We start from the raw sequence: 27,020 nt of genomic DNA on the forward strand, positions 1-27,020 counted from the left end.
AAGTCTTTGCCCCTTTAAAAATCTTTTCTGTTCAGTTGTAGTCAGTGGATTTTTCCCTTTTGGTTTCATATTTTGATTTTTTTTTTTTTTCAGTCTTAATTTGAAAGCACCTTTGTGGTGCTGTTTGTGAAAATCAGAAAACCTTTCATAACATTTCTACTTAATTTCTGAGTTAGGAAAAATCTTCCTAATTACGCATGTTCATCCAAGTATATTTCAGAGACAGTGTTTGATATTAGCACATGCTTATGGTGACTTTTAGTTTCTAACCTTTAAGCTGTGGTGGTTGTTTGGGTAATAAAAAGCAGGTGACTGCACTGAAGGTTTGCTGGGCAGGTAATTTACATAGAAGTGATTAGATTGAATTGAAGTGCAACTTAGCTGTGTGCATATACCCAAGGGAACTGGAGAACTGCAAGGCTCTTCTACTACTCCCTTACCTTAAACAGCATCACTTACCTGGCTCCATTCTAGTTTGCTCCAGTTTATGTTTTGTTACCATCACCAATGTTGTCAGTTTCTCTGTTTTCTTAGATTAAACAGTGCTTGGATCCGGTGAATTCATTTTCTCTTACCACTTAACTTGGCACAAATGCATAATGTGGTCTTCCTGTTTTCTCTCTCATTTTGAACAGGTGTTGCTACCACACCAAATACAGTTGCTTAAGCATCTTTCTTATACTGAAATATCAGCAGAGTGATCAATAATCAGAAATGAGTCATCTTGAAAATTAAGCAGCATTTTTATTTTGATTATTCTGTCAAGGCTAGATAGACTAAACAGTTAGAAGAAATGCTTTCCGTCAGTTCATTCCAGGTAGAAATATCAGAATCATTCCTACAAGTATTTTTTTTACTCTACAAGTAAGGAACCTTTATTACAAGAAGAGTTACACTTCTAAGCCATCTGGACTGGAGGATTCTCAGCTATATTTATTACTGTGAAGTTTTAGAACTTCATGAAAGGAACTTGGAGCGGTTTCTCTGTTGCACGCTTCAGGGCCAGTGCATAAGTATAAACCCTGGCATCCACTGCAATATGCTCTTCTGCTACTAGTTCTGAGGGGCAAGGGAAGAGAAAAAGAAAGTATGAGATGCAGTTACAACTTTCCACAAACTCCTACGTCCATTACTAAAGTGGTGAATGGGATTATTCATGCGAACACCTCAGGCTCCCAGTAATTCTGTCGTAGGGTCAAGTCTCCTGCAGCTTTTTGTTTAAGATATAGACTTGTGAAGAGCTATGAGAAGAGATGCTAATGGTTACTTGAAGCTCAAATTAGTGCATTTAATGTCAGAAAGCTCTTACCATCGATTCTCTGCAGTAAGTCGTTCTTTGGAAGTGAAATAACTTCCACAAATTCTAGGAGAGAAGAAGAAAACGTTAAACACCTCTAAAGCAGTGAACAGTAGAGGATGTCTATCTTAGTGTCCTACTTCTTACAGCCTATAGGAGGAAAAAAAACTAGCTTAATGCTCATCACCGTCTAAAAGCTGTGGACCCTCTATGTATCATTAAAAGGCTCAGTGCCAGAGGGAAGGCAGTGACTGGGATCATTAACAGATTTGGCAGAAATAAACAGGGAAAAAAACTGGCAGCTGTGGAAGGTGAGAACCTTTCTAAAAGGAGACTTTCTCCTGAGAATGGAAAGTCTGTCAAACTGGAATCCTGTCTGGCTGAACTGGCACAGGAAGGGATTTTAGATGCATTGGAAGACCACAGCAGCAGAGTTTCTAAAGAAAAAGGGTTTGCTGCAGGTGAATATGTTTGCTTCCACCTGGGCTTGAGTTACAGCTGTTGAGGATTCAATTTGTATTTCTTGAGATAATGGTGCCTCTGTTGTAATATTTGAATACAACTGAAGTGATAATAGTCACAGGAATTTTCACATCTAGGCCATAGACAGTCTTGTGCATGCTTGATTTGGGTCAAGACATTAACCAAGCCCAAAAAACCCACAGTTTTAACTGACGTTTTCTAAGTAAAACATACAAACACACTTGACCTTCCTGTTACCAGGAGCACAGCTATGTGACATACCTCCATCATCTGTAAAAAAAAAAACAACAAACAACACAAGGGTTTTGAAATACATTTACAGCTCAGAAGCATTCTGTTACCTGACTGAATGACAGCATATTTACTTCCAGGGTCAATCCACAACTAAGGAAAATCTTTTGGCACTCACTAAAGTTTAACATCTAAATTTCTTGCTGTGGATAAGCTGATACTTTACATTTAACATCTAGGCATCCCCTGTGAATTTAGCAAATAAACATGGGCCTGCTTCTCTGTGCTGCAGGGTATGATTTGAACACTTTATTTACGGAGTCTAAATCATCAGGGATGGAAGAGAAGGATATGGTGGTAGGTAGTTCCATTAAACACCTTCTGTTCTCGTCTAAGATTTTCCATCTAAATGTACAGAACTCACCAAGCTTTTGCTTAGGTCTTGTATTCACGGCATCGTCTCCATTGATGGTAACGCTCACGATGTGTGTTGTGCTGTTTGACACACCTGGATCCAAGCAGAGTGCTGCAAACAAGCAGACATTTGTTTTCCAAAAGCAGAGGCCAGGCATCTCACTATTTTACAAAATAACTTCCATCCGAATCACAAGTGTTATGTAAAGGATCGTTGTTAACAGCAACAATTTTCCCTGTAAAGGTCAACCTTTAGTCCTGTACGTTTGCAGGAGCTCAGCAACTGATTCATCAAGTACCAAAGCCCCATTGGTACAGCCATGGGATACAACTCTCTGTTCATTTCTGTAGAGAAATGAACATCAGAGAGAATTAGCTTTGGGATGGAATGAAAAAAAGAAAAGCACAGACCTGGAGTACATTCAATAACTTCCCCTTTGTAGCCCGTTTCTTCCTCCAGCTCTCGCAATGCAGCACTTTCTGCAGTCTCATTTTCCTCAATGAGGCCTGTGAGATAATAGTAACACAAGAACAATTTAACAGTTAGCACTTACCCACAGTATCCACTATTCTGAGATCAAATCCAGCTTACAAATGAGGTGAAATGTCCCCATTACCCTACTTTTACGTAAGAAGAAACTGAGGCTTTAGGAAGGATTCAAATTCCTGGACTCATCATTGCTGCTGCTCATGTCTTCAAGTGACTGTCTACAGTATCGTGCTATCTTCCCATAAGATGGCATTAGTATTCTCATGAGGGAAAGAAGATGAGTGCTATGGCTCTTACAGATAAGAGGAGAGGAGGAAGATGCCATATTCTCTTACCAAACTTGTGCACAATGCCTCCAATCTCCTAAAATGAACTGCATTCCCTCTGTATGCTTCGCTATTAAATAGTGCTGAAGAGCACACTGAGCTACAGATCACCATTCTGAATTCTGGCTAGACCACTTAATAACAACTGAAACTCCCAGCACATCTAAACACAGTTAACTGTCAGTGTTGTGTGACTGAATGTTTCCATCACCTACCTGCAGGAAATTCCAAGCAGTAGCCATTAATTGGAGGCCTGAACTGTTTCACTAGGACGATGCAGTCATAGTGGAGAGTTCTCTGCAGCACAGCTATCACTGCCACACCTAGGAGCAGTGACAGAAGATGTAAGCATGTACTATTTGAGTACAACAAAGCGAGCATTTAATGCTAGATCCAGGAGTGAACCTAAGGACACTAGCACTAGCATCAGGCTGGCAAACATTTAGATCACTGCTCTGTTATCCTGACTTATGAATTTAAACTCTGTACCATGCACGATGAAAGATAAAATGGGTTCCTCACAATACCTCAGCCAACTAGAGGGAAGTGTGCTAAGCAAGACTTATCCTTAGCCCCCCAGTAGCTTGGGAGGCACTGTCTCACCTGCAGACACTGTCTGGAAACCACTGGATGGAACCCCTTCCTACACTCCTTCCATGTCTGATTTATGTCCATCTTTTGCCTGAAGAGTGCTGTATGCTGAGCCCCTACAGCAAACCCAATTCATGAGTCTGTGAGCTGATGTGCACCAGGGCGTCCATCACATCTTTGCAGTTCTCATCAGGTGAATACAGTGATCTTGGGAAAACAATCCTAGCAGCAAGATTCTGATTGCTGAGCTCTTCAGTCAGTATTTCAGGAGAGCACACTCGCTCACTGCTTATCCTGCAAGCCCTGCTGAGCTGTCTTTTTATTCACAAACTGGCTCTCAGGATGCACTGTGAGTTTATCAGAACAGTCACAAGAAAAGATGCTAACAAAGAAACAAACGTCACCACAGTCTTACCATCAGCTGAAACACTCTTTTGCCTGCCAACACGCTTCACGGTTTCCCAAGTTCTGTTCAGTATAGAGAAAACAAGTTGATAGATTAAAAATCCACGTTTTGTAAGTTGTCTTCTATCCTTGCAGTTGTAATCAGAAAGCAAAACATGCCATTGTTCAGTGAGGCCCAGCAGGAAAGCAGCTGGCTGTAGGTAACTCCTGTCCTGTTTGGCCATGGAAGATGTCTGTGATAGAATTTTGTTTTGCATACACAAGTGAGAGAGAAAATGGATACCTGGTGATTGCTTAGGCTCACTAAACATAATGGAAAGACACAAATGACTGTCACAGAACAAATCATATAAAAGTGATCCTGGAAAAGTGCAAGATGGAGCAATTTATGTATTTAACATGCCAGATTTTGTTAGTTTTGAAAAAAGACCATGTTCATTCTTTTATCTTGCTTTTATACAGTTTATAATGTAACTCTGAACTCACAGCTCACTTACTCGAACAAGAGAAGCACACAGGAAAGAAAGACAAACTTTTCTCTCAGAATAATCAATGGAATGAGTAAACTCCAAAAAGCCATCAGCTATAAAAATCCTTTCACAGAAGCTCCAGTCTTTGCCATTTCTTAAAAGGATACTTTGCTGATAAATAGGGAGGCACTGGAGAAAGCAATCAAGATAGAATGTAATACATTAAGGGGTGGTAAAATAAAACTTGTCACGTCTAGATAAATATGGCATAACTAAGGCATACAAAAGAACTGGGCAAGCTTGATAACATACAGGAAAACAGTAACTTTTCAGTAGCATGCAAGGTCCTGTACCATCAGCAGTGAAAATGAAGCCCTTAATGAGATCCCAGAAAAGCCAAAGGACAGATTCTCTGTCTATTTGCACTGATATAACTTGCTTCTGTACAGCATCTGTATAAGGAACTGGAAATGCAAGGTAAATGAAGGTCTAACGAGCCCTGAAAGATTCAGGAGCCAAATATGATCCCACATGCTAGCATGCCTGCTAGAGAAGGACTTTTTTCTCTGAACAGGATGAACTATAAAGGAACTGCACAATAAATAGATTGCCACGTGTTGGGGAATAGGTTTGTAGGGTTCCTATTCTGGCCGGCCCACAGAACTGGGAACATTACAGGAATCTGAAGAGGATCCAGAAAGACCATTACCTGGTTTTACCAAAGGCATCAGTGTAAGTTGTTTCCTCAAGCTTCAACCATTTTCTTTCTACGATTACCTAAAAATAAAGCATTCTTTTTAAAATAAATTGTGAGATTTATCTCAAAGATACTTGGGTTTAGAGAGAGAGAAAACACAACTTTATTATAATTCTTTTGGAAATAAAATCTCAGCATCAGAACATATGCAAGAACACTTAACAAATTCCTGTAACTGCTGGGAAAAAGCATTTATGCCAAGTTCTTGAATTGGAATAGAAAATAAGCCTAGTAACTTCCTTTAACTTCTGTAACCACATTTCAGTGAATTCTTATTGTGTAACTAGAAACATTGCTGACAGCAATGCAGGATGTGTTAGCAAGGGGAAGAGAAGTTCTGGAAAACAAAACAGAAAAAAAAAAAAAAACAACAAAAAGCCCCACAACATTGAATTGTAGCAAAGGATTGAGACCCAGAGGCTGTTCATGTGATAGGCATGTTTCCACCCTGTAGTGCAGGACAAAGAGCAAACGGGACACGTGCAGCCATGTGGATCATGAACCTAAATTGAGAGAGAGGTTCATCAACCAAAAGAACACCTGGAAGTGAAATGCAGTACGTGATGCAGCTCTTATCCGAAAGACAGAGAGATGAAAATCGTTTCCTGTTGGCTGTCCATATACTTCAGTTGAACAAACCATAAAGCCAAATATTTTGTAATACTGAATTTTATTTTATAATTTATTTTGTTAAACACTGCAGAAAACAAAAAGAACTACTGGTCACGGCCCCATGTTCCTGAAGCACTCAGCAGAACTGGCACATCACTGCTCCATCACCAAGTTCCTATTTGCTAAGGAGAAAGGGGAAAATAGCTGAAATCAGATTCTGGAGTCTGACAGGAGAAAGAAAGAACTGGCTGTAAGAAATCAGATACAGCCAAGCTCCATAAAGACAACTGAAGGAAAAAATGTAGATTTTATGTGTACAAAGCAGTGTTGAAGCATTGTGTTTTTAATCAGCTACTCTTTAAGCACAGCTTTTTGTCCTCTGCTTCATGGAGAAATAATTAAAAAGTACTTCAGGACATGCAGCATAAATGTTTACTTGGTAAGTGTTCTACAGTCCCCTAAAGTCAGGTAAACCCTTCCTACTCACTGCCTTCAGAGTGAGAAACCTGAAAGCTGACAGGTGTCTCTAGAAGAAAAATGGTTTTATTGTCACCCATACTGTTGGGTGCACAGATAAAACCTTTTAGAAGCTGGCCTACAAGCGTAACTCTTGCTTTGCAAAATTCTTTATCTGGGGCCTAATGGCACTTTCCAGGGTGTGTTCTGTGAGCTACACTCAGTTTTAAAATAAGCTACATGTGTTGCTTCACCTATTACTTTGATAGGCAAAGAATGTCATCTTTTGCTCACAGACTGTGGCTTCCCAGAAGCAGGTGGAAGATCAGCAGCTGCTTTCATGCAAGAAGATACTCTGACATCAAACCATTTAGATGCTGAAGATGTACAGAAACACTTCAAGTACAAGAGTGACTGGCAAATGCACGGTAAACATTCTCCTCAAGAAAGCCCAGAAAATTACTAGAAAAGATAAATCATTTTGAATATGTAAGACCTCATAACAAACTTCTGAATGACTCTGAAGAATGAAATATTATGAAGGAAAAGAGGTATGATTAAAAAAAAAAAGCATAAAATTATTATGTGACCTGAAACAAAGCATGTTGCAAGGTCCAACAAAAATTGGTAATGAAAGGTGAAAATGCTCCTAATAAGAACACAAATTCCTCTGAATTCCTTTCTGAGGACCAAATATTTTCTGATTCTGTGAAGGTAAGGTGCAAGTACAACATTTTCAGAATATCTTACTGTGTCCTTATCAGCATTCTTAGAAAAGCAATCATCTCAATTCAAATCCTCCCAGAAAGTGTGAACGAAGGAATAGTTGTAAATTTTAAGGCAACTCTCTGTGACTCATCTTAGAGGAACAGATAACAAGGCTCATTTTCACAATCCACCCATTTCTACAGTCTAGCAGAGGTATCAGCATTATTTCTTGACATTGACAACAGCCTGAACAGACAATACAAGAAACAACTGTAAAATCAGAAAAAAACCAAAAACAGAAGCTTACAAATACCTGAACGCTCTCCGACCTTCAGAAAGAAGTACTTCCTCTGAACAGATTGTACAAACCTTTAACAACTATCACATTCCTTATTCTGCACTCACAAATACTTTGATCAGTTTCGAATAACTGTTATTTAGCAATACAATGTGTCAAAACCAAACATGTTGTACCTCTTCTTTAAGGACGGATTGCTTAGCAGTTTTTGGAACTTGTGTGGATGTCTCAGCTGCCATTTTCAGGAATGTCAGGCTTTTCCCCTCCTGTGCAAAGTCCAGTCTACTATAAAACAAAGTCAATATTTGCTTTCAGAGTAAAGTTAAAAGGTTCATTTCTGCATTCTAAATTAACAAATGAAACTTGTTAGAGAAAGTTAGCAACATGTGACAGCATGTGCAGTTCACATTTTCAGCTCCACCTGACTGATTCAAAGGAAATTTGGATCAAAGCCCTGACGTACATGGTTGGTAATAGTCCTATCAACTACAGAGTAGCTGTACTGGCTGAAGATACCTGCCTTAACTGTTCAAAGTTCAGACACACAGAGTGGGTCCATTTTAGCTGAGTTGGTTCATTCTGCTCAGAGATGTGCTCTGTCAATCATAGAATCATACAATGGTTTGAGTTGGAAGAGACCTTAAAGACTGTCCAGTTCCAACCCCTCTGCCATGGGCTGAGTGCCTCCCACCAGCTCAGGATGCCCAGAGCCCCATCCAACCTGGCCTTGAGCATCTCCAGGGTTGGAGCATCCACAGCAACCCCCTCCCTCTCCCTGCTGGCCACTCCTCTGTTGATGCAGCCCAGGATACAGTTGGCCTTGCGGGCTGTAAGAGCACACAGCTGGCTCAGTCCAGCTTTTCATCCACCAGAACCCCAAGTCCTTCTCTGCAGGGCTGCTCTCAATGAGCTCTTCTCCCTGTCTGAACTGCCCCAACTTAAGTACAACACTCTGCTTGTGGCCTTGAACCTCATCAGGTTCTTGTGGGTCACTTTTCAAATTTGCCCAGGTCCCTCAGGATGGCATCCCTTCCTTCTATTCTGTGAACCACCCCACTCAGCTTGGTGTCATCAGCAACTTTTCTGAGAATACATTCAATCCCACTATCTATATAATTGATAAGGATTATTAAGAGCACCAGTCCCAAAATATACCTGTGCTGGACACCACTCATCACCGACCTCCACCTGGACACAGAGCCATTGACCACGATCCTCTGGCTACAACAATCCAACCAATTCTTTACCCACTGTATTAACCACCAAGCAAACCCATCTCTCTCCATCACCGAGATAAGGATGTTATGTAGGACCTTATCAAAGTCCTAGCACAAGTTCAGATAAATGACATCAGTTGCTCTTACTTTGTCCACTGATGCTATCACTCCATCTTAGAAGGCCACCAGATCACCTCCTCATCTTGCATGAGCCTTAACATAACTTCCAGGAGGATCTGCTCTGTGATCTTCCTATGCACAGGGTGAGGCTCACTGGCCTGAATTTTCCTTTCTCCCTTTCTTAAAAAAATTGGACTGTTGTTTCCCTTTTTCCAGTCACTGGGGACTTTACCTGAGTGTCACGACTTTTTGAATAGGATGGAGAGTGGCTCAGCAGCCACATCAGCCAGTTATTTCAGGACATTGAGCTGTATGTCATCCCACATTCAGTCTCATCAGGTGATCCTGAACTTGCTCTTCTCTTGCAGTGGGAGGGATTTTGTTCCCCTGACCTCACCTGTGAGTTCAGAGACATGAAAGACATGGAAAGCCTGACTACCAGTGAAAACTGAGGCAAAGAACCATTGAGAACCTCAGCCTTGCCCATTTTTGTCAGCACCCCTTTGTCATTTAGCAGAGGGAGTACACTCTCCCGGACCTTTCTCTTCTGACCAATGTACCCACAAAATCCCTTCTTGTTACTTACTGTATCCCTACCAGGCTCAGTTCCATCTGTGCTTTGGCTTTCCTGATCTCATCTCTACATGTCTGGATGGCATCTCTGTACTCTTCCCAGGCCACACATCTCTGCTTCCACTGCCTGTGTATTTCCTCTTTATTCCTCAGTTTAACCAGCAGGTCCCTGTTCAGCCATGCCGGCCTGCTGCCTCTCCTGCTTTATTTTATGTATGGGGGATAGAGAGCTCCTGTGCTCTGGCTTTCTCAGGCCTGATAAATTCCACTTGATATCACAAATGTGGGCCCTTGACAGGTAGCAAACCTCTCTAAAGAGGTTGTCCAAGTGGCAAATGGGTGCCTCAGTGCCTCTCAGTGAGGATCCTTTGTTACTAATGACCTTTGCCTTTTTTGGTGGCACTGGTTCTAGTAATAGGTGCTTGGCTGGATCAACTTCATATGGTTGTCCTTTCCTGTCTTGACTGTTACCGGCACCCTCTGCTTTTTTTCAGTCCCAGAGCCTTCCATCTGTTCTGCTCCAAGCAGAAATGAGTCCAGTCTCCCTCATCTTGCTTGTTATTGCAGTCTATCTTCTCATAGACGGAAGCTGGATTCGCTTCTTTCCCTTCCATGAACTTAAGACAGGGCTGTCAGTCTGCCCGTGTCACTGCATGGTCAATCTCCCTCAGATTCCTGGATACTATGCTGCTTGGTGATTTCCTCTCACAACCTGGCCACCTGCTCAAAAGAAAGCTAGGCACACTTGCACCCATGTCACAGCAACCCTACAGCCAAAAGTCTGGATGGCTCCTTTGTTCATTGGGAGGTGTTGGGGTGCATGCATTTGCCCAAGAAGGTCGTGGCCTGCAAGTCTGGGTTTCTGTTCATCTGTAAGACATTGATAAGCATGAATCTACATCACCTTTCTCACATATAAGATTTGTATTTAATTCTTTAAAGTAGTGTGGAGTAGATAGTACAAAATATTTCTCTTCATCAGCAGGATTAAAATGAATGTATATAAATCCATTTCCTCACCAAATACACAGGGGAAGCTCTTCTTTAAGACTGTTGGATGCAGTCCATCAGGGTGGCCATTAAGCTTTCAAATTGCCTTTAGGTATCATACAGCTTGTAAAGGAACCCCGACTAATTAAATCAAATTCTGTCATTTCAAAAACATTGCATAAACCTTTCTTTAACAAGCAAAGCTTAAAACTATGTAGCTTTCCTGTTCTACTACTACTATGAAAATCTGTTCTATAACCTCACTTTCTTACAATGTCTGTCTTATATTAGTTCACAGTTAGCTGTTTTGTTCTTAAGGCCACAACGTATCAAGCCCTCCTCACCTAAGAGATGCGGCTGGACAATAACCATATTATCTTGCTGTGACTCTAACACACAGTATCAAGATTTCCACCAAACACATGCAAAATAAGCCCAGCAAATGGGCTCTTAGAGTTCCCTGGTCTACAGGAAGCAGCCAGCTAGGCCCTGTGTGATGCCCTAAGTATCCAGTTTCAACAGTATAAAAAAAAATCACATCCCTAAATACAAAAAAATAGATCTCCAGTGTTTGGAAAGAATTACTGCTTTTTTGATTGACAATATGTACCAGTCAAAAAGAGCACAGTGAACCATATCACTATTCCTTTAGCAGACTGAATAAGTCTTCCTCTTTTAGTCTCCTCTCAAAGGAAATCCCGTTCCATTCTTCATCATAGCACTTCTACATTGACTTGCCAGCATCGGTGTATCACTCTCTCAAATATAGATGGCCACAGTTGTATCCAAAATCTCCCACCCTCCCCATGCAGCGTTATTAGTGCTTAGTATAACTGCATGAATACCTACTATATCAATTACAAATACATCCAAGGAACTTATCTCATGCCAGAAGCTCTTTTCAACACAGCTTGTTCTTCTCTGCAGTGGACAAATTCAGGACTAACTTGTGACTAAAATTACAAGAAGCTGTTGAAGACAGCTTCGCTTATATGAAATAGCACCAAAATCTAAAATAGGCAAAAATGAGACTCATCTGTACCACATTACGTGGTGTTGATCTCTTCCACTAGTGGGTGCAATAACTCCACATATGAGTGACATTTTAAAGAGATCTAACAAAAACATATATATGTATTTTCAAATCCAACTGAATATAGAATTGAGAGTTGAAATATCTCTCGGTTAAGTCTAAGGCTGTAATTCTGCTATCTCACATAAGCCAAGTGTGCCCTGGAAAAAGTGGCAGCACAGTTCTTTTTCATAAACATTTGCTGCAAGTGAAAATTGTACCTAAATCTGCAATGTAAATCCCTGCCTGAGGTTTCAGAACAGCTGTTGTCTTACAGCCCACAAACAGGAAGGTTCTCATAAAACTACCATTGCAGCATTTCAGTTAAAAATGCAGCTGACACAGCAGGCAGGATCCTGATTGCTTGACTTATGATCTGCGAATTTCAATACTTAACAGTTATCAGTAAAACTTTAAGAATACATTAGAATGTCCACATTTACCAACCTCTTAGCATGAATCGATAGTATTTGAACTAAAAATTAGAGAAGCTTAGCTCATGTATGGGAACTGCTGAGTCACAGCCTGAACCTCTGATTGATCACCTGAGGTGAGCCTTGAGTCAGCCAGAGGAGCACAGGTGAAGGCAATTCAGCTGTGCTGCCGGAAGGGGTGGAGCCAGGCTCCAGCCCTCCTGGACCTATTTAAGAGCTGGCTACCAGAGGGGAAGGATCTCTTCTGGAGATCCCCTCTTTTGGTGTCTTCTGGTGAGCTCAGCTGAAGGGTAAGCTCTTCCACTTATTCTTTTTTTGTTATTGTTATTTGCTTTGCCTTACTCTCTTGATTATATTGCGATTATGGCATCTTGATATCTATTGATTATACACAATTATATTGTGATTATAACATCTTGGTTATACAGCTCGCTTCTACCTTCTCTGATGACTTTGATAGTTAGTATTCCTGTATTATTCCAAACTACGCTACTTGTTCCACTCACACCACGTGGGGCTCAAATTCAGACCTGAAAGAGTCATACTATTATGAAATGTATAACTTTACGCTCATTACTTGTTCCCTTACTGGGCGAGTGCCTTCCAAGCATCATCTTTTTGACATCAGATTCTAAATTACCCTTCACAAATGTTAAGATCTAAAACCAGTTATGGTTTGTGAATCAGCTCACACAGTAGCCAAGCTACTGGGGCCTATCCAATTCCCAGCAGATGGATTGATTCACAGAATCACAGAACGGCCAGGGTTGGATATAGAGCAATTGATGATCTGTATGGTAGCTGCTGAATCATGGCCTGAACCTCTGATTGATCACCTGAGGTGAGCAATGAGTCAGTTCTGGGAGCACAGGTGAAGGCAATTCACCTGTGCTGATGGAAGGAGTGGAGCCTGGCTCCACCTCTCCTAGACCCATTTAAGAGCTGACTACCAGTAGGGAAGGATCTCTTTCTGGACATTCATCCTTCAGACTTTTACAGTAAGCCCCAGACAAGGGTAAGCACTCTATTCTTTCTTTGCTGTAATAATCTGCTTAGCCAAATTCTCTTGTGTGTGGTAATTATAACACCTGTATATTCATTGATTATACAATGACCACCTTCTGTCTGCAGCCTTCTAACCAATTTTTTTTTTATCTCTTGGGTGGTCCACCCATCAAATCCACATCTCTCCAATTTGGAGATAAGGATGCTGTGGGGGACCATGTCAAAGGCCTTGCTCAAGTCCAGGTAAATGATATCAGTCACCTTTTACTTGTCCATTAATGCCATCACTCCATAGAAGGCCACCAGACTGGTCAAGCATTACCTTCCCCCTGGTGAAGCTGTGCTTGCTGTCTCAGTCACACACTCATTCCTCGTGTGATCATGTCTTCCAGGAAGATCTGTTCTATAATCTTCCCAGGCAAGAGGTGAAACTCACTGACCTGTAGTTCCCTGGGTCCTCCTTGGTTCCTTTCTTGTAAATGAGAGTGACGTGACTCTTCCTCCAGTCATCTGGGACCTCACCTGACTGCCTCGACACTTCAGATACGATGGAGAGCAGCTCAACAACCACCTCAGCCAGCTCCCTCAGAACCCTGGGATGCATGCCATCCAGCCCCATAGACTTGTACACGTTCAGTCTCATGAGGTGGTCTTGGACCTGCTTCCCCCCCTTCACAGTGGGGGGGATTTACCGCTCCAGTCCTACCTAGAGGTTTTAGGGATGCGGGAAGATTACCTTTCCTAAATCTCTTTTCAACCAGCCCACAGCAGGACTTGGATCCGGGTGATCCAACACCATCCTGCAGCTCCCTTCCAACCCACACCATGATGTGCTGGTTACGAGCAATGAATCCAACTGCATGCGAGGTACAAACCACTAATGTGACCAGAGTGACTTTCACACACTGATTTGTTACCAAGCTGCAGCTGTATTACAGCAAAACCTTTCTAATAACAGAATCAACTGGTGAGAAGCTGTCAGGAGAAAGACAAGCAGCAGGAGAAACGCTTCATTTCTGCTCTTGTATTGAGCCGTGTGGGTGACTGCTGCACACCACTCAGGACTAAATAAAGCAGGGATAATTAACCGGCCCTTGCCCTACAGATTAAAAAAAATAAATGGAGAGAAAAAGGCAGGTTTGTACAAGCAGAATTGGGTTAGTGGAATCTTAGGAGAGCTGAGGACAGCCTCAGATTTAAGGAAAGCAATGAGAAGGAGCAAGCTGGCCTTGGCGTGAGGGCACGGGGCTTACAGCCAGCGTCTTCCTCACAACTGCACGGCGAGGCGGCGGCGGCGAGCAAGGCGGGGCGGGGCGGGCGTGTGCGCAGCCGGCAGAGCTCCGGGCGGCTCCGGGAACGGCTGAAGAGGTTCCGGGGAAAGCGGGAGTTTCCGGAACGGCGGGGAAAAGAGCGGCTCGGGCTGCGGGAGAGGATGAAGAAGGAGCAGGTGGCACGCTGCCAGTTCTCCGTGTGGTACCCGCTGTTCCGCGCCGTCACCATCCGCAGGTGAGGGGCTGGGAGCGGGGCGGTGCTGGCGGTCAGGAAGGAAGGACTCAAGGAAAGCCTGCGCGGATCTTAAGGCAGCGGCTCAGTGATCAAAATGTTTAATCGTTTCATGAGTTTTCATGCTTGCCGACGTCTGTGTTTGGGCAGCTCGGTCAAGGCCAGGTTGGGCTCTGGCGGCCTGATCTGCTGCCTTTTTAGTGGGTGGCAACAAGGCGCGCTGCAGCCAGCTGAGCGTTGGGGTCCCTCCCAACTCCGTCTGTGATTTCGTTTAGTGAGAGCCGTGCGTGTTTACACCGCCAGAGACGGGCTGCCATCCGGAGAGCTGGGCGGGCTGCAGCGCCGGGCCCAGCTGAGCCGCGTGAGGTTGAACAGAGCAAAGCGCGAGGTCTTGTGCCTGGGTTGTGGCAGCACCCTGGCAGTAAGAGAAGGGGGATGTAAGGATGGAGCACAGCTCTGCTGATAAGGGCTTGGGGTAATGGTGGATGGGAAGCTGGATGTGAGCCAGCAGTGTGCCCTCACAGCCCAGAAAGCCGACTGTATCCTGGGCTGCATCAAAAGAAGCCAGCAGGGCGAGGGAGGTGATCCTGTCTTACTGCCCTGTGCTCGTGAGGCCTCATTTGGAGTGCTGCATCCAGGTGGGGAGTCCTCAGTACAGGGGAGATGTGACCTGCTGGAGGGGAGGGCTACAAAGAGGCTACAGATATGATCCAAGCGATAAAATGCCTCTCCTATGAGGAAAGGCTGAGAGAGCTGGGGCTGTTTAATCTGGACAAGAAAAGGCTGTGAGGTGACCTGAGAGCGGCCTTCCAGGATCTAAGGGGGGGCTGTAGGAAAGAAGGGGACAGGGTCTTTAGCAGGGTCTGTGGTGACAGAACAAGGGGAAATGGTTTCAAGCTTAAAGAAGGAAGATGTAAGTTGGATACAAGGAAAAAGTCTTTCCTGGTGAGGGTGGCAAGGCACTGGAGCAGGTTGCCCAGAGATGTGGTGAATGCCCGATCCCTGGAGACTTTCAAGGTTAGGCTCTGGATGGGGCTCTGTGCAACCTGATGTAGCTGTAGGTGTTTCTGTTCATTGCAGGATAGTTGGAGTAGATGGCCTTTGGGTATCCATTCCAATTAAAAGGGTTCTATAATATTTGGAACACTATGTTGATATAGACAAATTTAGATTTGCATCTCTGACGGAAGAACTTTATTTTGAACAACATGTTGTCCCCCTGCACTGTCCATGCATCCTTTATTTGTATTTCCTAGCGGTTTGTAAAGTTAGAGTGGTTTTGTTCATTTCATAAAAAAAAAATTCTGCCTTTCTCCCATACTTTCCTTTAGGGAGAAAGGGAGAAAGTGAGGGGAAGCAATAGAAATTTGTATTTTCTTAGTGTTAGAGAAGAAAGCGTACTACTATGGTATTTTCCATTAAAAAATAATTATCTAACTGTTTTAGTAAGTGATGTTATTAATAAATTATTAAAGTAATTCTTTCTTTCTTTTCCTAGTGTCATACTTCCCCTACCAGAGAATGTGAAAGAATATTTGCTGGATGATGGAACACTTGTGGTTTCTGGAAGGTAAAGAGTGTTTACTGTCCACCATGCAAGTATTAGTGCTGTTTTATTGTAACAATGATATTTGTGTTCACTTATTGTAACTTACATAATTAATTTTGTAAATTTGACCCATCTCACTGCAGTAAACCTTGTAGTGTGTGAATGTGTCTGTACAAACTAGTGCTATTAGTAAAATTTACTTGCTAATGCTTAATGCAGATCCCCAAATCCATATGATGTGTGTGATTCCAGACTAGATAGGGGCAGTTCTTTTTATTTGTCCTTCCAGAGTCTAACAGTTCTCAGGTGTCAGTGCCCATCCTGAAGGTGTTTGGTTGCTTTGGTACAGTTGGTTGCAGCTCAGTGCCTTGAACAGTGCTGCAGCATTCCCATGCCTGCAGCCTCATACAGAGATGGAGTGTCCTTACATGAGTTGAATTCTCAATAATGTAAATCAAATATGAAATCTTACTAATTACTGATGTGATATAATCATTTGCTTGCCTATAATCAGTGCATATGATGAGGCTGAATGTACTGCCTGTATACCAATGCTAACATTCTGAATGAAGAGTGAGATTGGTGTCTATGAAAAACAACTTATATGAACCCAGGCTTTATTCTTTGTTTTTGGCTTAGAATCTCACCATATAACTCCCTTATAAAATGATTATTGCATGCACGCATCTTGCTGGTAACCAGACTCAGAGGAGTTTGTCTTCCACAGAGCAACCAATTAGACTGTGAATATAAGGGAGCTAGGTCTAATTTCTCAGGAGCCAATTCACACAGAATTGAAGCTGTTTAAACGCCTTATAAAGGTGAAAAGTGGGAATTATCTTTAAAACCATTTTGGATAAGAAGCAACGTTGCTGCCTTCTGCAGAACATTGTAATTTATTTAATAACAGCCATTTAATTTGTAATCAGACTTCAGAAAAGCTGAAACAGATGCTCTGAGTTCACAGCTGTGCTGTATGAACAGGTTTGGTATCTCAGTGGAATAATGGACATCTGTATAATTGACTTCAGTTATATTAAATAATTCCAATTTAAAATTCCCTCCTAAAACCTCATTTTTCTCTTGAGTTGAACATTCTTAGCTGGAAGTGTTAAAAGTCAATGTGATCTTCTTACAGTCAATGCTGTTGTGAATTTTAAACCTCAGTGAGCCTCTGATCTGAGCTCTAGATCTCAAAAAGTGAATGGACAGTTTGATCCCTGTGAAAGTGCATTAAAGAATGTACTGCAGAAATGTGGCTTGTTGAGGAACTGAATTTTTGCTAGTAGCACTTAGCTGCGGAGATTTGAACTTAACCTGATTGCTATGCTAACTTGTCTTCTTCTTGTTCTTCTTCTGCTTTAAAGACCACTCAGTCATATTGGCTAAAAAAAAGCTTCAGAAGTCACTTCAAATTTCAAGGGAGTATTTGCACTCAAGTGCTTTCTCCCAGAGCTGCTAATGTGTACAGCAGCACATCTCATCTGTGTAGAAAAAGGAACTTTCCAGGAGGAAGCTAATGACTGCGTAACCACTTCAAGTAGGATCTTCTGTGAGCAAAGTGTGAGGGTGTTTTGTTTTCAGAACCAACAGTCTATGGGTCAGCATTTGAAACTTGAATTTTCAGGTCTTTTTTTTTTTTGCTTGAAAAGGAGTGTGAAGGCAAAGCATAATTTAAGCTGATCTTTTAAAAAAACAAGTTAGTGGTACTGCGTGAGTACAGAAAAGATCAAAAAGAATGATTAATAGGGTGTGGAAAAGCTTGGGTTACAGTGTGTTCAGAGCAGAAAGTGGTTTCTTCATTAGAAAGAATCCCAGTGTTTTGGACAGGGTGCAAGTCCAATGTTGGGGTGTTTTGTCTTCAGTTTTTCTGTACTGGCTTGCTCTGGCTTTCTTTGTTGAGATTTTGAGGCTTAATCCTCTTAGGAAAGCATTCTGAGATCAGCAGTTGGTAGTTGCTGTGGAATTATAATACATGTGGTCAATTCAAAGTCCAGTGCTCATTTGGTTTTTTTTCTCTGCTCATTTTTTGGCTCAGAGAAGATCCACCAACTCAAACCCCAGAGGGGAGTGATGATGCAGAAGAAATACAGGTCAGTAATACCTCAACTTTGTTTTTCCTTTAGAGACTTGATGTTAACGTGTAACTGTTTCTGCATGCTTTACAAGTGAGGATGGTACTTCACCAAAATGGTTATCACGTGTTATTTGCCTTAGAAGAAGTTTACAAACATAATTATTTGTACTGTGACATCAAGAAAAGTTTGAAGTGTTTCTGTGCTCTCTCACACTTTCTTGTTAATTACATTTCTAATAATGACCAGGGAATGCTGTGAGATAATGGAAGTGGAAAATATTGCTGTTTTATGCCATGAAAGATTAGAAGGAGTGTATTTAGAGGAGTTACGTCAAGAAATAATGAAAGTCCTTAAGGCTGTAATAACTCAGAGAGGTATTGCAGAATTAAAAAATACTGGAAGGTGTTATGAAAGCAAGGTGACAGGAATTACAAAAGGGGTGAGAATAAAGGAAGGTAAGTGAGGACTAATGGATTGTGGGTTTAATCACAGGATCATAGAATCACTCAGGTTGGACCTTAAAGATCACTGAGCCCAACCACAACCTGACCATACTACCTTAACTAACGACCCTGTGCTGCATCGTGTCCCTGAGCACCACATCCAAACGGTTTTTAAGCACATCCAGGGATGGTCTCTCAACCACCTCCCTGCGGAGCCTATTCCAGTGCTGAACAGCCCTTTCTGAAAAGATTTTCCTGATATCCAACCTAAACTTATCCTGGTGCAACTTAAGGCCATTTCCCCTCATCCTGTCACCTGTCAGCAGGGAGAAGAGGCCAACCCCGCTCTTACTGTGAGCACCTTTCAGATTAAGAGAGCAGTAAGGTCTCCCCTCAGCCTCTTTTTCCCCAGACTCAACAGCCTCACTTCCTTCAGTCTCTCCTCATAGGGTGTATTCTCCAAGACCTTCACAAGCCTTAATGATAGAAGTGTGGGAGGCAAAGGTTTAGGTAGGAAAGACTCTACAGAGTTCTGCAGTCTTGTGTATGAATTGCAATCGTCTTATATGGGTATTGTCTCTTATTTGTACTTCACAACAGTACTTCTATTGAATGTACATAATTTTTCCTGTCTTAATTTGTAACTGTAATAATTGGAGGCATATTTTTCTGCAGAATAGTCAGGGCAGTGATTTTTACATGTTGTAGGAAGCTGTGTAGATTCTGATGTTCTCATAAGTGATGTCACGGGAAGCCATTGACCTTGGGTTTGTTCTTTTTCTTGACAGTGGTCAGATGATGAGAATACTGCAACACTTAAGGTAAGGTCCTCTAAAATCCCAGCTTGTGGGTCTGTAAGCAATATTCTTTCTGAGCCTTGTGATAGAAACCTGTGGCCAGTGACTGATACCTGCTGCAGTTAACATTTTTCTGATCCTTCTCACTAGATGGCAGTGTAGGTGTTTGCAACCTTAAAAACGTTCTGCTGGCTTTATTTTATTTAACTAAAAATAAAGTGCTTCTTTTCTTCATTCCCAACAATCACATGCTTTTTAGAATATAGGAAATGAACTGAAGGATTAGTCTAAATATAGCTGCCTTTTATTTTCACTGCTTTGATTGTCTTCCAATTACTTAATTGAACTGAATGCAGAAGAAATGAAGTCCCTGCAGCTCAGTTTTCAGAGAACTTCTCTTGTACCTTTGCCATTATTTCCTCCTAAGTACCTTGCTTTCTATTGCCTTGTTTTCCCCTTTTTCTTGTTTTAATGCTCTCTTTGTGCTCTGCCCAGCTTAGAATCAGGATCACAGAATCATTAAGGTTGGAACCTTACACAACACAGTATGAAAATACATCCTAAGATGTATTATATCCACTGGAAGGGTACAGGGCAAGTGATTTCAGTTTAGTCAGGTAAGGAACTGTGTATTGTGTGTGGATTTCAGCCCTACAACTCCAGTTTTACTAGGACTGGCTGGGATGTAGTTTGTTGTCTTCAGAGCTGCCCATATGGTGCTGTGTTTTGGATTTGTCTGAAACAGTATTTATAACACAAACATTTTGAGTGTTGAGCAGTCCTTGTGTAGTATCAAGACTTTCTCTTTTCTGACTGTGTCCTCATTTTTCTCTCCAATATCAACCCAATTGTTGGGAAGCATAGAGAAAGGGGCAGAGCCAGGACAGCTGACCTAAACTGCCCTAAGGGATATTCCATACCATAGAATATCTTACTTAGCAGCAAAACAGGTAGAGGAAGAAGAGAACTTCGAGCTTACAGGATGGCTTTTGTTCAGAGACTGGCTGTGCTTTGTCTTTCATCAACCTTGCAACTTTGAAAATGTTTGATTATGGGTGTGGGCTGTGCCCATGGTTATTTCCAACAGAAATGCACCAAAAAAATCTGAAGTAGAAATTCACAATGTGCCATGTACCTTCTTGTAAATCTGGGAGGAGGTAATCAGTCTGAAGGCACCTTGATAAATATGCTTTCTCTGTGTGCAAACTAAGGGCTGTTCTGGGAATAAAGAGTGAATGGGAGTAGTCTCCTGTGCTTCCAGGTAATGCATGTTATCACTCTGGCAGTGATGAAGAGAATGAGGAAACAGCCTGTCTAGAAAGCACAAAGCTGGGAGCTGTGCCTAGGGTTACTGCAGAACACAAGAATGGATCAGGCAGCAGTGTGGAAGGTGAATAGGGAGATAATAGGAACAGTGATGTATAAAGAAAAGCAGGGGAGGCTGGAGAGTGTCCTGCAGCCTTGGGCACTCTGTTTTCCTAATGGCAGTGGAAATGCGAAGTCATGGCCTGAAACAGCGACTGAGCAACAGGTGGGAAGGCAGGGTAACCCAGGGAGGGAAAGGTAACCCAGGGGAGCTCAGGTGCAAGCAATGCACTTGAGTGACTGGAAGGGGTGGAGCCAGGATCTACCTCTTCCCAGACCTGGTTAAAGGGATGGCAATGGAGGTGGGGGCATCTCTTGCTGGAGATCCTTGCCTACCTGAGGCCTTCCAAAGGTAAGCAGCTCTTTTCCTTCATTTCTGTATCTGTGGCTGCTACATTTGGGCTTGTTCTCATTTGCTGTAACCAAAGGTTGCCACCCTGCTATTATCATCCCATTACAGCATTACACTAATGGTAAATCCTGGATTATGATTGGTTTCCCATCTGCTTTTATTGAGCTGTAAGATGGATTGTGACTATAATTATTTCTGTTTGGTGCCCCACCTGAGTCACGAGGTAGAAGTTCTTTCCCTTGCCCCTTCTATATCTCCTGAAGAAGAATTAGAACATAGGATGTCAAATGTCAAACATCCAGAATTTGGTCAGTGTTAGAATTTTACTTATGCTGCCTTAGAGCTCTTTTTTTGTGTAATGTTTTTTTCACTTGTATTAATCAAATGGGATGATAGCAATGTCTTCTCAGTGAGTTTTTATATGTACTGGCATTACATACGTGGTATGGCTCCTGGCTTCCATCAGAACAAGAGGAGGTCAGAATGCACTGCATAAAGAGTTTTACTTCTTACTGAAATGCTTTTTTCTTTTTTCTTCCTTAAAATTGACTGAAGCTCTAAAAATGAAATAGAAGAAGTGCTTATTCCAGTTTTCCAAGTGTGGTTTCCCACAGAGACTGGATAATGTACTGAGGAAAAATAGGGATGTATGAAGCTCAGTTTAGGTTGCTGTACTTTCTTTTTTTGAGTTATTTAAAGCGTGTGCAGTCTGTGAGGGGCTGCAGGATGGATGTATAAGACTGTATGAAGTTTTTATGGTCACTTGTATGGCTGTGAGGGCTTTGTTGTTTTAGAGCTCAGTGGGCTTTAACCTAGGAGTTACCTTTGGGTTACACTTGCAGATGTAGGTAGGAATAGCGTTGGCTTTAGACCTGTGCATCTTTAAAACGTCTGAAACGCATACAAATACTTTCCTATTATTTTAAAGGTCAGCAGTCAGGCTTTTTTTTATTGTTTGAGATTAAGAGTGGAGCTTATGGCTTCTTGGCTGTTTTTCTCCTATCTTATGCTTATAGTTGTTGCAATATCCTTTGTAAGTCAAAATTTTCAGTTCCAGCATGTAGCCTCACAGTGTGTCCTGATTCTGATGCAAGTTGGCTTGTATTACTAAGCTACTTTAAAGATTTTATTTGAAATGTTTTTAGAAACACTCTATAAAACCAAAAGTTAAGTGAGCTGTCACTCAAGTTCTGTGTTAACTATTTACATAAGACATTTACTATTCTTTTTTTTTTCTTGTCTTTCTCTTGTTCCTTCTTCAGGCACCAGAGTTCCCAGAGTTCACAGCTAAAGTTGAAGAAGCCATCAGTTCCTTAGGTGGCAGTGTTTTTCCTAAGCTAAACTGGAGTGCTCCAAGGGTAAGGATGCTGACTCCAAAAACTAGTAGCAGATGCTATCGCACAGAATGTTTTGGTTTATCTTAATGCATTGGAAAATAGAGCAGACTAGTGAGCTTGATAAGGAAGGAAAGATAAATGACATCAGTTAAGTTTGATAGAGCAAATTGTTGTGGTGAATTAGAGCTCAGCGGTGTGGTGTTTGGTGAGCCTGATGCAAGGTAGCACTGTCTGTCTTATATAACATCTAGTTGTCTTTGCTCCAGGTAACAGTGTGGTGCCATGCTCTCCTCGTTCAGGATATCAGCTGAGAACCTTACATGGGATAAAAAGAAAAATAATCGTTTCTCCTCTTTTAAAAAGGCAGTAAATTTCCCTCTAGCTGTTTTTAGGCGCTCTAACTACACCTTAACAGTGGATGCCCTAAGTGATTTTGTATTATATTCTCAAGGAAGATTAGTGTTCAAGCATTCTGGGAAAGTGCTTGGAAGTGAGGCATGTACTTCATTTTTGAATAGGTTTGGTCTACTTTCAGCAGACTATTCATAAGAGACATAACTATTCTGTGTTAACAGCCGATGAAGCTTTCCTCAAAATCCAAAAATCATTTTCTGTATGTGTGTCAACTGTTGCATAATGTTTAGTTCTGATAGATCAATAGCTTGCATTACTCTCTGCTAGAAAAGCTGCGTTTTTGGATAATCTTTTTTTTCTTCCTGTGTAGGATGCTTACTGGATTGCAATGAATAGCTCTCTGAAATGTAAAGCTCTAAGTGACATTTTCCTCCTCTTCAAAAGTTCAGACTTCATTACTCGTGACCTCACTCAGCCGTAAGTAGATTTCTAGCAGCCTTATCTAGTTTAAAAAACAAAACCCTAACCCACAGAGGGTAGTTTGTCAGTACCTTGGTGTTCTTTACTGAAGGGTAACAATCAGTGTTTGAGAAAAAGTTTCATGTTGTTGTATAAAAGTTGTCCATCGAGTAAATCTCAAGTGCAGTAAGTAGTTGTTCTTTGAAACGTTCTCCCATCTTCCTCTTTTTCTCCCTGCACCACACAAAAATAAATACCAGGGCCAGTTTACTGCAGAGAATTGTGAGGCAAATTATCGTCAGTGTTACTTACCATAAATGAGTAATTTCTTGTAAACTGGAGTTGTTTACCTAATTTCAGTGAACAGGAGAGAAGTAGGCTCCATTTTCTTCTTATACTTAATTGGCTTAATTTTGATATGTAAGTGAGTGGGGAAAAAAAACAAACCAGGAAGACCTACAGAAGTACAGCATGTAAAATCACACCATTAGTGATTAGGCCTTAGTTTTTTTTATTGAGCTGCTTTCTCAAGCAAGTGGTGTTTTAATGTTTTGGGGTGATTTTCTTGTTTTTTTTTTTTTTTTTTACTTTGTAGAGACTTATCAAGCACAGTAGTCTTGTCTTATGTAGGTAACAACCTGGTGAGAATTGTATTGTCTAAAACACAAAACCATTTGTATTAATGCAGTGCAACTCCTGCCTTCCTTTTTGATTCTTTTCAGCGCTCCTTTCCCCTGTGATCTGTTGGTACATTTGAAATAATGAATAGATAACAACATCCTCATCCTTATCTCTGCATTTATGGAGTGCTAGCAGTGCTGTCAGTCCGATTCTGATACTGTGTTTTACGTTAGATACAACCTGTAACAGTATGAGGTGGAAAGGAGGAGAATGGGAAGGAGGGGAGATGATGTTGGAGTGATAAGACAGTTAGAGAAGTGTGTTAGACTGGGAAAACAGTTGGAAGCACTGTGAATTTAAAGTTCTGGGATCACAGAGAATGAAAATGCTAAGAGATGCCATCTGCATTTCAGAGTTGCCTTACTAAGGAGCTTCTCTTTGTGATTTCCACTGATGGGAGGCCAGGCTGCTTGGCCTGATAACCCTTGGAGCAAACTGTCCTGATGTGATCTTTGTTGTAACTGCTTGTAGGGCTGGAAGTACCTCAGGGGTCTGAAAATATCTGTACGCTTTGTGAAAAAATATCTGTTTCCTTTGTGAATATCTGTGGGTTTTTTGTATTCTACTGTCATAAAAAAATTGAGCAACAATTACACCAACCCCCCCCTTGGTGAATGCTTGTTTGGTTAACCCCATTCTAATGTTTGGGACACAGTCAAGTGTTTGGAAAGCACTGTGCACTTTGAAAGCTGTGGCAACTCAACTTCTTTGTGTGTGCAGTCCTGTGCTTTTAGGTTATGCATTTATATGGTAGAAAGGATTGGCTCGATTACCTTCACTGGGATTGCAATTGGTGCATTTTCTCATAGGGTTTTTATCTCGCATCAGGCCAGCTTAGTGCCCCAGCTGTTCATCTTGACCTCTGCAGACAGCACTGACTTACAGAGGAGGCAGCGAATGCAGTCCTATATTGTGAAATTTCACAGCATGGGTGTTAACCTGAGCCATCAGTAATTTCACCTTAGATTCACACCAGACTAAAAGCAGTGCTGGCTGAGCAGCCTTTAGCAGGTATGTTCTCATCTACTGATCCTGCCTTGGGAGAAGTAACCTCCAGCAGAAAAGCTTCTCAGATTGTCCTACTTCAGTCCATTTGCACTCCTCTTCCAGAGTGCTAAAGTAGGATGCACAGTTGGGTAATGCAACTCCGCGGGTGGTAGGTAAACCAACCTCATGATGTGTTTGTCAGATTGTCACCTAATCCCAAGGTTAAGGTGAAGTTCCATTTGAGAAGCACTCCGTTTATTTCCCTTCCTGTAAGGTCTGTGAATTTGGGTGGAAATGGACCTTAAAACAAGATGAACATCTCATTGTAAAAGCACTTTGGTTTCTGTGTATCCTGTGAATAAAGAACAATTTAACCTGTGAATAAAGAACAAATTATTGTCCAGTCTCTGCATGATATATCTTAATTGCCAAGTTATTAATACAAAATGTCCCCATCCAAACACAGAAATAATTATTGCTGAGTTACAGAGGTGGGCTTAATTAAGCTATTGATTAGCTGCCAGCTCCACAGTCCTAGCAAGCAGAAACTAGAAGTGCAGTTGGCATAAGAACCAAAGTGCTGAACAAACAAAAATTGAAAACATAATATATCTAAATCCTTGGAGAGAGGCTGATCACAGTAAGGGATAGAGAAGGGATAGAAATGCTATGTTTCTGTTTTTTCATTAATATTCATTGTGTTCTAAAAGCTTCTTGGCCTGCATAATTAACAGCTGAGATTTTTGTTTATTCTTTTTTCTGTTCAGTGGTGTTAACTTAAAAATATACTTCCAGGGTTGTGACACAGAGAAGACTTTACAATGGCAAGCTGAAGAACTGTTTCTTGATGTAGCGTTGCCAGTGATGTGGGAATTAAAGCGCTTTCTCTGCCTCTTCTCTTGTTTCCTGTATGCTTCTCTGATATTGATCTATCTGTTGTTCAGGTCAGGGAAATGCCCTTGCTGCAATTCTTAACTGTCTCCAGTTCTGAGAAAACTTCCGCTATGCAATATCTTAACACAAACCATGAAAAATACGGCCTTATTGCAGATACAGAGCATGACTAGATAAGCTTTGACTATTTAAATGTTTGGATTTTCTCATCATGCTGGCACTTGTTTGGTTTAAAAGCTCAGAATGAGTTAACTTTCTTCTTGGAACAGCCATAAATTAGCAAAGACTTCAGAGCAACGTTCTCGTTAACATAGTCATTGTTTCTGCTTCAAGTAAGCACTACATTTTACTTTGCTGAGTTCACAGGAAACTTGTGGGTGGTGTGATCCTTGACTTTCCAGTTTTTAATGTAGGCTTTCAAGAACTTAACGTTGTGGTTGTGTGACAGAAGAAATCCCTTTCTAACTGGGATTTCTGTTAAGCGATCAACACTCCTCTTTTGAACAGGAAGTGTGCAGCTACTACACAGCTTTCTTGCTAATTATTAGAACGTTTGGGCTGCATTTTGTTAAAAGTAAATACCCCCCCAGGCTGCTATAAACAGTAGCAATAGTTTTAATGATAGGGTAGTGCCCTTCAGAGATAGGCTTGTTGTCACTAATAAGCAGAATACAAACCTTAGGAATTTTGTTGAACTTGGGAGATGTTTCTATGATTCTGCAGTGTAGTGCTGAGCTTTTCAGATCTGCAGGTGTCGCTGTTGGGGCGTTGAACCTCACAGCATTTTTGTGGTTATTAAACAACCATCAGTAGAGATGAAATCAGATATCTGAAGTTCAACCTTGGTCAAAAGCACCCACATGCAAAAGCTGTTCTTGGCCGGTACTGCACTTTGGCACAGGCAGAAGCAGGTGAAACCAACCAAACCTGGATCCTTGTTACTCATAACTGATCACTTTCACAAAATGCCTGACTAAAGAGAGTCAAAAATGGCTCTGCTGGCACTAAATGTGATTCCTTCAACTAGGAAGTATTTTTCTTTTTAGTAGGAAGTTGTGAAGCTTTTTTTCCCTGATGTGGAAGGGTGGCAGCCTGTGTTCTCCTGATGGAACATAGGAGGCAGCCTTGGCTCATGAAGAAGTGATTTGGAAATCAGGGTACCTTTTTTGCAAGGACAGTACTTAAGACTTGAATATAACATATTTCAGGATAAACAGTTCCATGTGAGGTGATGTGGAATATGATGCCTCAGACATTTTCTTTTCTTGAGGT

The 27,020-nt window shown here is 41.6% G+C and overlaps 2 protein-coding genes across 4 annotated transcripts in view; one reads left to right on the forward strand and one right to left on the reverse strand.

The window, feature by feature from the left end:
- Positions 1-724: 724 nt before the first annotated feature.
- Positions 725-14,282, reverse strand: NUDT5 (nudix hydrolase 5). 3 transcript variants are annotated; one of them, XM_042872609.1, is made up of 10 exons: positions 14,203-14,279; positions 7,715-7,823; positions 5,417-5,484; positions 4,248-4,300; positions 3,457-3,564; positions 2,837-2,932; positions 2,436-2,537; positions 2,042-2,050; positions 1,310-1,363; positions 725-1,059 (listed from the first exon to the last, which is right to left on the reverse strand). In XM_042872609.1, the coding sequence occupies exons 2-10, from the start codon at positions 7,775-7,777 to the stop codon at positions 950-952; spliced, it is 663 nt and encodes a 220-aa protein (XP_042728543.1). In that variant the 5' UTR covers positions 7,778-7,823; positions 14,203-14,279; the 3' UTR covers positions 725-949. The 3 variants fall into 3 exon arrangements, 2 of the variants coding, with proteins under 2 accessions (XP_042728543.1, XP_042728544.1); XM_042872610.1 differs by having other exon boundaries at positions 914-1,059; positions 2,007-2,050; positions 14,203-14,282; XR_006179218.1 differs by having other exon boundaries at positions 1,022-1,059; positions 1,994-2,050; positions 14,203-14,282.
- A 16-nt stretch (positions 14,283-14,298) lies between these two features.
- Positions 14,299-27,020, forward strand: part of CDC123 (cell division cycle 123) — a 33,999-nt gene continuing 21,277 nt past the window's right edge. The window contains exons 1-6 of the mRNA XM_042872608.1: positions 14,299-14,455; positions 15,951-16,022; positions 18,040-18,094; positions 19,311-19,343; positions 22,299-22,394; positions 23,098-23,204. Of these exons, the coding sequence (XP_042728542.1) occupies positions 14,382-14,455; positions 15,951-16,022; positions 18,040-18,094; positions 19,311-19,343; positions 22,299-22,394; positions 23,098-23,204 (437 nt within the window). The 5' untranslated portion in view covers positions 14,299-14,381. The remainder of the gene's footprint in view (positions 14,456-15,950; positions 16,023-18,039; positions 18,095-19,310; positions 19,344-22,298; positions 22,395-23,097; positions 23,205-27,020) is intronic.

The sequence above is a fragment of the Lagopus leucura genome, unplaced genomic scaffold, assembly GCF_019238085.1.
Source record: "Lagopus leucura isolate 7727_CA_CO unplaced genomic scaffold, USGS_WTPT01 Super-Scaffold_100008, whole genome shotgun sequence".
In the NCBI taxonomy this organism is placed as follows: domain Eukaryota; kingdom Metazoa; phylum Chordata; class Aves; order Galliformes; family Phasianidae; genus Lagopus; species Lagopus leucura.